Source organism: Acinonyx jubatus, chromosome B1 (genome assembly GCF_027475565.1).
Source record: "Acinonyx jubatus isolate Ajub_Pintada_27869175 chromosome B1, VMU_Ajub_asm_v1.0, whole genome shotgun sequence".
NCBI classification, from domain to species: domain Eukaryota; kingdom Metazoa; phylum Chordata; class Mammalia; order Carnivora; family Felidae; genus Acinonyx; species Acinonyx jubatus.
The window spans coordinates 157,772,526-157,786,761 of NC_069382.1; the positions used below are offsets into that span (position 1 = coordinate 157,772,526).

At 41.0% G+C, this 14,236-nt stretch overlaps 1 protein-coding gene and 1 long non-coding RNA gene across 3 annotated transcripts in view; one reads left to right on the top strand and one right to left on the bottom strand.

Moving 5' to 3' along the window:
• The window catches only part of TMEM165 (transmembrane protein 165), a 35,357-nt gene that overhangs the window by 18,543 nt on the left and 2,578 nt on the right, over window positions 1-14,236 (bottom strand). For both annotated transcript variants that reach the window (XR_003419389.2, XM_027057044.2), the window contains exon 2: window positions 2,965-3,190. Coding sequence is in view for 1 of the 2 variants with exons in the window: in XM_027057044.2 (XP_026912845.1) it covers window positions 2,965-3,190 (226 nt within the window). In the remaining variant the exon portion in view is untranslated. The remainder of the gene's footprint in view (window positions 1-2,964; window positions 3,191-14,236) is intronic.
• Window positions 9,436-11,206, top strand: LOC113598721 (uncharacterized). Its single transcript, XR_003419417.2, has 2 exons — window positions 9,436-9,868; window positions 10,477-11,206. It is a non-coding gene; the product is annotated as an uncharacterized LOC113598721 (long non-coding RNA).

Consider the following 14,236-nt stretch of genomic DNA (forward strand, 5'->3'; position numbering starts at 1 on the left):
ATTTATTTATTTTTCTTTTAATTTTTTTTCTTTATTCTTGAGAGAGAGACAGGGTGTGAGGTGGGGAGGAGCATAGAGAGAGGGAGAGACAGAATCTGAAGCAGGCTCCAGGCTCTGAGCTGTCAGCACAGAGCCCGACGTGGGGCTCGAACTCACAAACTGCGAGATCATGACCTGAGCTGAAGTCGGATGCTCAACCGACTGAGCCACCCAGGCGCCCCATCATGTTCATTTAAATTCAAAAACCAAGTCAAATGCTTTGTGACCGAGAGTCACAGGATTAGATGATTTACTATGGACCTACTAGAACTGCTATAGCAATCAGGTAACATGGCAGACATTTTCCATAAACTGAATGAGCTATATCTGCAGCTCCAAGGTTCTGGCAAAAATATACTTAAAATATGTGATGTGATACAATTTTTAAATAAAATCCTTTATTGGCGAAAGTACACACAAATGAACAATATTTCAATTTTCTCAATTATTTCTAAATATAGCCAGTTAAACAAAGTACTCATAAGTAAAAGACTAACATGTAGGGGCACCTGGGTGGCTCAGTCGGTTAAGAATCCAACTTTGGCTCAGGTCATGACGTAATAGTTCATGGGTTTGAGCCCCGTGTCCAGCTCTGTGCTGACAGCTCAGAGCCTGGAGTCTGCTTCGGATTCTGTGTCTCCCTCCCTCTCTGCCCTTCCCCTTCTTGAGCTCTCTCTCAAAAGTAAATAAACATTAAAAAAAAATAGGGGTGCCTGGGTGGCTCATTTGGTTAAGCGTATGACTCTTGATTTCAGTTCAGATCATAATCTCATGAGTTCGTGAGATCAAGCCCCATCTCGGGCTCTGTGCTGATAGAACACATTCTCTCCCTCTCTGTCTGCCCCTCCCCACTTGTGCTCACTCTCTCTCTCTCTCTCAAAATAAAGGAATAAGCTTTAAAAAAATAAAGATCAGAACTGAGGCGACACCCTGCTTAATTCTATCAACAGAAATATTCATCCAAGGACATATAAGCTAATTTAAAAAGAATAGTTCTATCATTTCATTAAAAGATGCATTTCCAAACTTTAAAAAAATGTGTTGGGTAGTGTGATATATTAGCTAAATATACGTAATACGAATGTATGTAGTTTGTGATATAGTTTGCTTTGATCAACTGTACTATTAATAACTATAATCTGTAAAAAATATTAACATTTGAAGACTTAACAAAGGAAACTATCGGTATCTTTTTTTTTTAATTTTTTTTTAAATGTTTATTTTTTGAGACAGAGAGAGACAGAGTATGAACAGGGGAGGAGCAGAGAGAGAGAGGGAGACACAGAATCCGAAGCAGCCTCCAGGCCCCAAGCTGTCAGCACAGAGCCCGACTCGGGGCTCGAACTCACGGACCATGAGATCGTGACCTGAGCCTAAGTCGGACGCTTAACCTACTGAGCCACCCAGGCGCCCCTATCAGTCTCTTTTAAAATTCACTTTATATGCAAATTTTTGCTGCAGATAAATGACAGTGTGATCCATAAGAGATTTTCAAGGAGAAAGTCATAATCATTAGGGTAAAATTCTATGAGGAAAAATATACTAGAAATTAGATCTCTGCAACCCCTTTAACTTAAGATGACACGCTTTAGATAACTTCCACATGAGAGGTGTGCAGAGTTTTTCCAAATGAGACACAAGGAAAGTCTGCAGACCACCGCACCAGCCTACAGCACAGGTGCACAGCGTGGCCAGCAGGAAGGGGAGACAGGAGAGGGCAGGGCAGGAGACCAAGGTGGCCCTCAGCTGAGGAAAAGGAAGTGATCAGAGAGAAGAGGCGGGGAGCCCAGGGCACCGGGTTCTGAGGAGGGAACAGGCAGAGAGGCCAGCTTTCAAGCTACCCTCGAAGTGAGAGAAGTTGAAAAAATAAAATCTTCTGATACTATTCATACTCATTCTGAACGATGACTTCACCACTTAACAACTCTCTCCACTCTCCCTATTTCCTGTGTCAGAATTTCCTTTGGAAGAAAAAAATTGTTTTTATTATGAAATATGATTAATGCTTTAACTTCTAAAATGTGTAAAGTGGTCAAATTATTTTAATCAATAAAATACTCCTTTATTTTAGGTTTAAAACAACTTTAACTTGGACGGGTGTCCAAGCAGCCAGAAACAGAACTTGTTCTGTACATGAAGAACTAAGCTTCAGATGTGAGAGATGCTGAGGGGCAGAGGACCGAGCACCTGCAATATAGGATCTCACTTAACACGGACCACAACCCTACAAGGGAAGTAGGCTTTATCCTCTCTGTTCTACAGACGCGGACACTGAAGCTCGCAGGTTAAAGAACTTATCATTAGGCCACTACCCGACATCAGGCTCCAAACCAAGTCTGGCTATAAGGGGAAAGCTCCTGGCTTTCCTCCCAGCTTGGGGTGGCTTTGGAATTAGAGACTCCACTCTGTTTAATTATTTAGTGTTAACGTTTACTTTCGCATGGTCTAATTCTTTGAAAAAATGAAGTCTGTAGAATAGAAACACAAACTGGGAGTCTAAGAACATTTTATAATGGGGTAAGAACAGCGTAACCAAACACAGTAACTATGAAATGTCCTTCAACAGCTACTGGTTTCCAACATGTCCCTGAAATGTATTTGAGTCCTATTTCTAAGGTATCAGATATAAACCTATCTGGACTGAAAAGAAAAAAAAGCCAGGATACACACAGTCATAGCAAGGATAAAAACTAGTGAAGAAATGAGAAGTATGTGTCTTGGCTGTGAATAGCTGAAAATTTAACTTTAAAAGCGCAACATGGTTTTCAGCGGTTTATGTACCAATACCATATTCTGTTTACTAAATTCTGGAACTCTGGGAACCAAACTGCAACCCAACTAGCTGGATGATTCCATGACTCAACGGCCCACACCACGCTGTCTCCTTAATCCACTGAAGTCATTAGGAGGAAAGAGCACACTCACCTGATAAGCACGTCATCAGGCCCAGGGCAAGCATGGCCCCAGCCAACACTGTCAGACGGTTATAGCGCATGGCCATGATGGCGGCTATGAAAAATGTCTTATCACCCAGCTCAGATACAATGATAACTGATATGGCAGCGACAAATGCATGGATAAATCCCAAATTTGTCTGGGTAGCTGGATCTTCTTTATTGGAATGAACCGGGGCAGCTGGTGTAAATCCTTTCTGAAATAAAAAAAAATATATATATATATGTATGTATCAGCTACTTCTTGAAAAAAATCATTACTTAAAATTGTTTTATTTTTGAATGCGAATTAAGGTTTTTTCTGGCCATTAGACTTATTTCCTGCCTAAGCACTGTGAAAGCCATTTTTTAAAAAAAATTTTTAATGTTGGGGCGCCTGGGTGGCTCAGTCGGTTGAGCGTCCGACTTCAGCTCAGGTCATGATCTCACGGTCTGTGAGTTCGAGCCCTGGGTCCAGCTCTGTGCTGACAGCTCAGAGCCTGGAGACTGCTTCGGATTCTCTGTCTCCCTCTCTCTCTGACCTTCCCCCGTTCATGCTCTGTCTCTGTCTCAAAAATAAATAAACACTGAAAAAAATTTTTACTTATTTTTGAGAGAGAACAAGAGACAGAGTATGAACAAGGGAGGGACAGAGAGAAAGGAGACACAGAATCCAAAGCAGGCTCCAGTTTCTGAGCCTGATGCGGGACTTCAACTCACAAACCAGGAGCTCATGACCTGGGCTGCAGTCAGATGCTTGACTGACTGAGCCACCCAGGTGCCCCACTCTGAAAGCCATTTGTAATGACCAAAACCTCTAGCTGATGGATGCCACAATGCAGATCCAAGTACAAGTCTACAAAATAATTTTTTTTAAAAAAGAGTAGAGACCAGCTATAGCTACCTTATTTTCTAAGTATTTGTAATTTGAGATTTAGTTCTCAGCTATGTCTCATTCAAATTTTTACTTGTAACTTGAGTGGAAGAGCCAGGTATGTTTATCAAGCATTCAGGTAACGGAAAGCTGAGAGAAATTCCGTTAACACTTTAGAGGACAAAGTAGGTTCCAGAAAGCTCTCAACAGACTAGAGCAAGAAATGGCTCCAGCTAAGATGAGGTTTAATATAACTGGATATAAAAATATATAACTTATTCAACACCAAAAAACCCCCCAATAATTTGATTAAAAATGGGCAGAGGACCCGAACAGGTATTTTTTCCAAAGACAACCAGATGGCCAAGAGACACATGAAAAGATGCACCACAACACTCGTCAGGAAAAGGTAAATCAAAACCGTAATGAGGTATCACCTTAATCTGTCAGAATGGCTAGAATAAAAAAGATAAGAAATAACAAGTGTTGGTGAGGATGCAGAGAAATGGGAATGAACCCTCATGTGCCTGGTGGGAATGCAAACTGGTGCAGCCACTGTGGAAAACAGAATGGAGGCTACTCAAGAAATTAAAAATAGAACTACCCTAAGACCCAGTAATTCCACTACTGGGTATTCACCCAAAGAAAACAAAAACACTAATTTGAAAAGATATATGCACTCCTATGTTCACTGCAGCATGACTGACAATAGTCAAGACAGGGAGGCAGCCTGTGTCCATCAACAGATGGATGAATAAACATGTGGTACACACACACAGTGGAATATTACTCGGCCATAAAAAAAGATGAGATCTTGTCATGTGCAGCAACACGGATGGACCTAGAGGGTATTAGGCTAAGTGAAATAAGGGAAAGACAAACACATGTGGAAGACCAAAACAAATGGATAAACAAACAAAAACCATGAACAGAGTCATAATTACAGAGAACTGATGGCTGCCAGGGAGTTGGAGGTAGGGGGATGGGCAAAATGGAGTGAATAAGTCACGGGAACAAAAGGTACAGCACAGGGACTATAGCCATGGTACTATGGTAGCCATGCATGGTGACAGATGGCAGCTACACCTGTGAGATAGCATAACACAGTTGTTGAGTCCCTGTGCTGTGCACCTGAGACGAATATAACACTGTGTCCACCTCACTTCAATAAAAAAATTAAAAACTATTAAAAAAATAGACATAGATAGCTGTATATACGGATGGTCCTAGACTAAAGTCTAAAAATATCCTAGGATATGTAATGTGGTCTAATAAAAAAGATAAACCGAAGTCTTGGTCAGCACTAATAAGGTCATTTCAAGCTGAAAACGTGACCAAGCTCAAATAAGCAACAGGCACTTCAAGTACTTGAAATAGTGGCAAATCCATTATTCTGTGCTGCTCAGTTCTTACGGAAGTTTTGTATGGCTCTGGGGCAGCACCATGAAGAAAGCACTGCCCCCCTGAAGATCATCCCAGACAGAAGAGGCTCTAAAACCAGGGACTGGCAAGCTACCGTGGGGCCAAGTCCAGCCTGTGTCAGCTAAGAGTGTTTTTATATTTCCAAGGGGTTGCAAAAAATAAAAACAAAGAGGGACGGAAGGAGGAGGGCTGGAAGAAGGAAAGGAAAATTATGCAACAGAGACCTTAAGTAGCTTCAAAACCTAAAGTATTATCTGGGCCATTAAAAAAAGTTTGCCAACTCAGGCTCCAAAACAATCAAATGAGGGATTAGGAAGGACTGGGGGCCTCTGTTCCAATAACCGCAAAAGTCTCTATGTGTGTATTTACTCTGTATGATCGCAAGAGGTAGAACTAAAAAGTCCCAGGGCGGGGCGCCTGGGTGGCTCAGTAGGTTGAGTGCCCAACTTCGGCTCAGGTCACGATCTCTCAGTCTGTGAGCCCGAGCCCCGCGTCGGGCTCTGGGCTGATGGCTCAGAGCCTGGAGCCTGCTTCAGATTCTGTGTCTCCCTCTCTCTCTGCCCCTCCCCCACTCATGCTCTGTCTCTCTCTCTCAAAAATGAATAAATGTTTAAAAAAAAAAAAGTCCCAGGGGACCGGGGGAGGGCGGCACCTGGGTGGCTCAGTCATTTAAGCCTCTGACTCTTGATTTTGGCTCAGGGTTCATGAGTTTGAGCCCCACACTGGGATTCTCTATGTGTGTATGTGTCTGTTTGTCTCTCTTTCTCTCTCTCCCTCCCCCTCCCCTACGCACATGTGCACTCTCTCTCAAAATAAATAAATAAAACTTAAAACAAACGTCACAGGTAGCAGGTTTGGTGTCAGGTTTTAGCTTAACACAGGGAAAAGATTTCTGAAGCCGAGCTGGGCTGCTAGAGAAGGTAGGAAATTCCCTGCTCAAGGTCACCATTCCAGGGAAGAGAAGGACCACTTACAGGAAAATTCTCAGTGTGCGTGTCATTCCTCAACTAACAACGTAAACTTATCCCATTCCACAGTGAAGATCAGCAAGATTTAAGCATTTATGAGACTACAACTTTGAGCTACAAACTGGGGAAATTTAACATTTTAGAAAATATTTGGTATTAGGACTAACTCAAGAAGGACAGCCTTGGAAGTCGGCTCTTGAAGAAGTACCATTCACAGAAATTCTGGCCTTCTCTCCATTACCATTTTAGTTCCATCTATGCTGATGTTTCTTTAAAAATGAGCTTCCTTTCTCTTCAAATACTCTACAGTCATTAAGCATCAAAAAATATATATATAAGCATTGCAACTTGGCTCTCATTAATACAACCATTCTCCTCTCTGATACACCTTTTGTATGAAGAAACGTCTCTGTAAAGTATGTATCATCCGAAATCCAAGAAAATGTTTAGGAATAAATGTACGTTGTTTATGATCAATTAGGTCCAAGCTCAAACAGAAAATGTTTACTTGTAAAAACAAAACAGTGACCAAAACTACATATTTTTATGGCTTTATAACTCCCTGCTATAAAACCTTGGCCACATTACTTCGCCTCTCTGTTGCTCTGTGAAAAATGAAGACGACAAAATAAAATTTGCCTCCTGAGTATGACAAGAGAAAACAAAAAACTACATACTCTTAAAAACTTGCTATATACAGAACACAAGAAACTCAACTTGCAGCTTGGATATCCAAAAAGATAAGTGTGAAACCGCCAACCACAGTGAAAAGAATGTAAAACCAAAGTATCAGGGTATTATGGAGGTCAATTTTTAAAACTTAAAGTGCTAATAATAAGGTCAGAAAATTATCAGCTACCATGCGTTTGCTGTCAAATGCCTAAGTGCTTACTGTGTGCAAAGAGCACATCCTTTTTCTAACTCACCGTCTGGGTGACTTGTAATGGTTCAATATGTGGCTGTGCTATCAAAATGCCTGGGTCCACAGCCAAGGCATTATCAGTCGACCTTGGGCCAGGAGGTCTGCCTCCCTGTGACCCAAGCACTGCAAGATGAGGGGTACCTACATTTACAGACTTGCTGTGAAGACTGAGTTAGTAACACATAAAGCTGCTAGGATGATGCCTAGGACACAGCAAGGGCTCAGCTACAAACAGTTATCTCAGCACACCACAACACAACCAGTTTAATCTCTGTAAAACTAGGTTCATCGTGTTACCTCACTGTTTTAAGAATGAGCCTTACGGTCCATATGGAAGGATAAATAAGCCAGAGGAGCTTATTTATTAATAGCTTATTTATTACTATTATTAATAATATTATTAATAGTATTAATAGAAAATACTGCAAGCCACATAATTTAAATTTTCTGGTAGCCACATTTTAAAAAGTAAAAACAGATAAAACTTTTTTTTTTTTAAGTTTCTACTTATTTATTTGAGAGAGAGAGATAGAGCACAAGCGGGGGATGGACAAAGACAGAGGGAGAGAGAATCCCAAGCAGGCTCCACACCATCAGCATAGAGCCCGATGCGGACCTCAATCTCAAGAACCATGAGATCATGACCTGGGCCAAAACCAAGAGTCGGATGCTTAACCAACTGAGTGAGCCACCTAGGCGCTCCCAAATAAAATTATTTTTAACAATATTTCCAATACATCCAAGATACTACTCTGGAAGCATAGCATTCTTTTTAGTCTTATTTCCACACTAAGTCTTCAAACACTGTTGTCGATCTACTTGCCACACCTATCTCACACACATCTCAATGTGAACTAGCCACATTTCAAGTGCGTAAGAACCGCCATGGCTCATGGCTCTGGTTCTGGGCAGTGCAACACAAGAGCACGTGAAGGTTTTGGTAACCACAAGCCTTCAACGATGTAGCCCTACTGCTCCTCCTACCCCCTTTTCATTATTCATCTTGATTCCTCAAGATCCAACTTACACAGAACCTCATGAGAAAGGCCTAACCCAACAACTCCAGCCCCTAATGATCCTGTTCCCCTCAAGTAAAAGTGAATGCATACTGTGGACAATGTGTCATGGCAGGCATATGACTGAAACAAAGTTTAAGATAGGAACACTCAGGGAGTTAATCTTTTTGTATTAGAAGCATGTATAAATATAATGTTATAATTTGTAATAATAAAAGACAAAATAACACAATGTCCATCAATAGGGAATTGGTTAAATAAATGGTAGCTTATTAGAATACTATATTCTAAAATATAAGTGAAGAATCAGGATCTTCTATATATATTAGTAAGGAAAAATCAGTAAGATATTTTTAAGTTGGAAAAAAGCATGCATTATGTATACAGTCATCGTATGTATGTCTGTGGAGGGGCACAGAGGTAGGTAGGTATATATAGCATGTATACAGTTGTTATCGCATGCCAAATCTCAGCAAACAGTTACCAGTGGGTGTTTACAGGGAAGAAACCAGGATGACTAGAATAGGGGTCGACAAACTTGTTCTTAAAGGGCCAAATATTTAATCTCATGGACCACAAAGCCTTTGTGATAACTACCCAATCAGATGCTGTAGCTTGACAACAGCCATGGATAATACTTTAATGAATGGGCATGGCTCTGTTCCAATAAAAAAACTTTATTTACAAGACAAGGAGCCTGTGGTAAACTGCAGTTTGCAGAGCCCTGAACCAGAACACCAGAGGAGGAGACATACTGTTTCACTCTACATACTTCTGTACCTTTTGAGTTGTTTTTATTTTTTTAACCATGCACATAATTACAAACACCTGTTGTGCACCACTTCAAAAAGATCTCTTGACCCAATCTCTTACCCCCCTTATAGAGAACCAGTTCCTTGAAGGCTGCAACTGGCTTCAGGCAGGTCCAACCAGAAAAGTAAGAGCTCTGTACTTATTCACTACCCGGAAGTATGGAGAAGTTAACACCTGTGGGGCAACCTTTGACCAGTTGGGGAAGTCGGCCCTGAAATTCATTTCATAAGCCTCCTTCAAATTCTCAGCAGGATTCAGTACGAGCCACTCACAGAGTGATTACCTTGAAAATACATTGGGGTGCATGCACTTACCTCATTCCCAGGACTGACCATTTGAAAGAATGCAGGCATGTTCTGAGAACGGGGAGTAAACCATCAGATGAATGGCTGGGGTAAGATAAGAAACATAAATTGAGCCCAGACTGAAAATCCTGTGTGTTCAGACTGGCCCAGAGGCAAGCAAGAAGCCCTTAAAAGTTTGAGTAGATGTCACAAATATGATTAAGGCATTATGACTAACAGATCAGGGCAGAAAGTAGAGAATGGTAGCCACTGGACCAATTCATGAGGTCAGCTGCATAAGACCAATGTTGAAGACAAGTTAGGGAAGGGAAAATTCTGCACCTGAAGGACAGGGAAAACATCAACATAACTTTAAATGGAGTGGGGGGCGGGAATCAAAGATGATGGTAAGGTTTTCTGCTGGGTTTACTGGGAGAAATATTTGTATTCCTACAAAGCATGTGGGACAGAGGAATAAAAATAAGGGATTTGGTTTCAGACACATTCAACATGAGGTGGTAAAAAGCATTTCAAATGAAGGTTTCCAAGAGGCCGTCAGAACCAGGATTCCTGATTTGAAGCCAGCACAGCCTCAAGGTAAGTGTCTGGCTGCTGGCAGCCTAAATTGATCAGATAGAGCCCTGCAGGCAGAGATTTCCAAGGCAGAGGGAGATTAGATTAAGTGGAAACAATGAGACTTAGAGAATGTCTATACTTAGGGAAGGAGGAGGAGGAAGAAACAAAAGAACAACAAAACTGTCTTAGATATTTATAGAGCAGGCAGGCAAGCACCACAGATGGTCCAGTTGGGGGCAGTCACCATTCGCTGAGCGACTAACTAGATGCCTAGTATTTTCATTGTTTTTCTTGATACTCAGAAACCTGAGAACTATTATCCCAAATGAACATAAGAAGACGGAAACTTATGAAGATCCAAGTTATACAGCCGAAATGGGGTAGGACTCTCAAAGAGGAGGGTTAACAGTGCGAAATGACCCCTGGGGGAGGCAGGTCGGTAGGCTTTAGGTATTCTTTAAAAACAGTTCCATGAAAAGACAGCGACCAAAGTCGGATAAGGAAAGACTAAAGCAAAGTGAAGAAGCCGCTAAATCCCTAGTTAGAAATTTGGTCTGTAAAACTCAAGAGGAGAAACCAATACAGGCAAGTAGTTAAATTAACAGCCTTGTTTCCCCTTTACCAAATAGGAAAAAGCTGCAGCCATGTGTCAGCACACAGGAAGGAGCCGAGGAAAGGGAGAGAATAAAGGTACTGAGGAAGGAAGTACCGAAAGTCAGAAGAGAACAGGCACATGGACACAGAGCAGAGGCATGGAACGGATGACAGTCTTGTCCCATACGTGGAGAGAGGCAGAAAGTGTGCACACAGAAGCACTTATGACGGCGTTACAGGAGGGTTGCATGCAGGGACTGCATTCTGGTATCCACTATCCAGTTACGACATTAAAACAAAGCAAGAAATGAAGCACCAGTGTTTTCCTTGGTACAGAAACCGCTATTTCAGTATTTTAATTTGGGTTTGAGATGCAAATGATTTACATCTTGAGAGCAAAGTCAACACCTCATAATTGAAAAAAAATTGCTGAATAAAACTCATCTTTACTCAAAATTAGTTCCAAATGAAAAAACTGGGGCGGGGGGAGGGGGGGAAGAGGAGTTCCCTCATTTAAAAAGTACTCTTTTATGCTTTCCTGATCTTCAAGAGAAGAAAATGACAATGAAAACGGTAATTCCTACTGAGTCCTACAGTTCAAATGAACACGTGAGGGCGAGAACATCAAAGCTTGATGGGAATCTCCAGCTACACGTGACAAAACCAGAGAAGAGAGGAAGACGCTTCCTGTGAAACCAAATGTAGGCAGCTACCCAGAAAGAGACCAATCTAGCAAGAACACAAAAATAAAATCGTTCAACAAAAGTTATCAAACAACAGGTGAAATTATTTGGAGATACAGAAGTCTAAAGGAAAATGCTTAGAATGGGCTCAGAACTGTCTCCTTGCCATTATTTTATTGTATCAGTCAGAAAAGCCTTTTCCAGAAGGTAGAAAAATGTGCACAAAAATATACATGCAACTTAAACAAGATACCACGGGAGAGAGCCAAAGCATAAGAGACTCTTAAAAACTGAGAACAAACTGAGGGTTGATGGGGGTGGGAGGGAGGGGAGGGTGGGTGATGGGTATTGAAGAGGGCATCTTTTGGGATGAGCACTGGGTGTTGTATGGAGACCAATTTGACAATAAATTTCATATACTCGAAAAAAAAAAAGAATTAGATAAAAAATAAATAAATAAATAAACACAAACAAGGTACCACGGATAAACCTGGTTTTAAGAGATTGTATTAAAAAAGGATAAAATTATATTATAAATTTTCACTGTCATTAAGTTATTTTTATTTGTGAATGTTAGGTTTATTATTACTATTATTTTTATTTTTATTTTTTTTTTGAGAAAGAGATGGGAAGAGGGATGGAGAGAGAGGGAGAGAATCTCAAGCAGGCTCCAAACTCTGCATGGAGCCCGCCACCGGGCTCAATCCAACGACCCTGGGATCATGACCTAAGCTGAAATCAAGAGTTGGATGCTCAGGCTCTGGGCTGATGGCTCAGAGCCTGGAGCCTGTTTCCGATTCTGTGTCTCCCTCTCTCTCTGCCCCTCCCCCGTTCATGCTCTGTCTCTCTCTGTCCCAAAAATAAATAAACGTTGAAAAAAAAAAATTTAAAAAAAAAGAGTTGGATGCTCAATTGAATGAGCCACCCAGGTGCCCTTATTTTTTAATATTTTATTTTTAATGTTATTTGTTAATTCATATTTATATGAATTTATAAATACATTTTTAAAAAATTTTTTAAATTTATTTCTGAGAGAGATACAGAGAGAGAACACAGGGGAGGGGCAGAGAGAGAGATTCTCAAGCAGGTTCTGCACGCTCAGTGCAGAGCCCAATGTGGGGCTCAAACTCGTGAACTGTGAGATCATGACCTAAGCCAAAACCAAGAGTCAGACACTTAACTGACTGAGCCACCCAGGCACCCCATAAATACATTTTTTAAGTTTATTGGTTTTGAGAGAGAAAGAGCACGTGCAAGCAAGGGAGTGCAGAGAGGGAGAGAGAATCCTAAGCAGGCTCCACGCTGCTAGCACAAAGCTTGACATGGGGCTTGATCTCATGAATTGTGAGATCATGACCTGAGCCAAAATTAAGAGTCAGATGCTTAAGCAACTGAGCAACCCAGGCACCCCAATACATTTTGTTTTAATGAGTTCAACAACATTATTTTTATACATGTTACTGTTTGGTAATATATTTATAAATTGAGATTTGAAATGTATTCAATGTATTTAGTTTCACTGATTTGTTTTAAATGAATCGCTTTGATGGATAGAATACCACCAAATAAATTCATCAACATAATTATCACTTCATTTTGACACAGCAATCAAGAGTAGGACAAGAGTCACCTGACAGCCTCTAGCTTCGCTGTAAAGAGGCTAGAAGTGGGAGGTTGGGCTGGATGGAGCAGAAGTGCAACTTCATGAAAATGGGAAAAAGTTTAAAATATTGCACGGAAGGCCTTCTGACAGTTCATAGATAAGAAATGCCAAGACACAGGGGCGCCTGGGTGGCTCAGTTGGTTAAGTGTCTGACTTTGGCTCAGGTCATGATCTCACAGTCCGTGGGTTCGAGCCCCATGCTGTAAGTTCAGAGCCTAGAGCCTGCTTTGGATTCCATGTCTCCCCCTCTCTCTGCCCCTCGCCACTCACACTCTGTCTCTAAAAAAACGAATAAATGTTAAAAAAAAAAAAAAATTTAACAAATGCCAAGAAACAGTAAAGCAGAAATACAATAAGAATTTGTACTGGGTGAGGTAATAGGCTTTTGTGGCTTTATCAACAGTGCTCTGCAACCAGAGCAGCTCTTTGGACTTCCAGAATACGCAGCAAATTATAAACTGCCTGATCTCCCTAAACTAAAGGGACTTAATGCTTCTTGTATTACATGCTCTGTCCAGGGAAAGAATAAGAAAAACCGGAGTAAGTCACTAGAAGCATAAACTGCATAAAGGAAAGGACTCAAAGTAGTCAACAACTACTCTTTCCATGGCTTTGTAAACTGAGGTTTATTTGTAACTAGGAGTAGAGAGTGAACTTTTTTACCTGGTTATAGAAAAAAAAAAAATACCCAATGTAGAAAGCCCTATCAGAAGTTCAGCTATCTTGCTTCAAAGCACCCTGGGAGATATAACTATGTTATTACATCTCACACCTGAATGCCTACCAACAAAGGAGAGATTTTCCCCCCCTCCATTTTCAGAAGTCCACTCTCACACAGTGGCATGAAAAAAGTAAATTTAAATATCCTACCTTTTTAAAAGATCTACTGGATGTAACTACAAAGCAAAATGGTTGAAACTTTCAGATATCCAGCAATGCTTGGCCCTTGCTTATATGGTTATTAGACTGAACCCTGACCACATCTTTAAATTTTTTTTTTCAACGTTTATTTATTTTTGGGACAGAGAGAGACAGCGCATGAACGGGGGAGGGGCAGAGAGAGAGGGAGACACAGAATCGGAAACAGGCTCCAGGCTCTGAGCCATCAGCCCAGAGCCTGACGCGGGGCTCGAACTCACGGACCGCGAGATCGTGACCTGACTGAAGTCGGACGCTTAACCGACTGCGCCACCCAGGTGCCCCAAACCCTGACCATATCTTACCTCTACCAACTGGACAACAAAAGCAAATGATACTTATATTAAGTAGTTCAGAAAACATGACAGAAAAATCTCTTCTAACATGTAGTACTGTAGAGAAAAAAATTCTGAGCCATATCAAAGTTAGATGAAAATATAATTAAAACAAGATCATTAGATTCTACCATACAATAGAGAGTTTAGAATAAATTCCTATCTTAAAAGAACCACCGAGAAAACAGTTGACTCT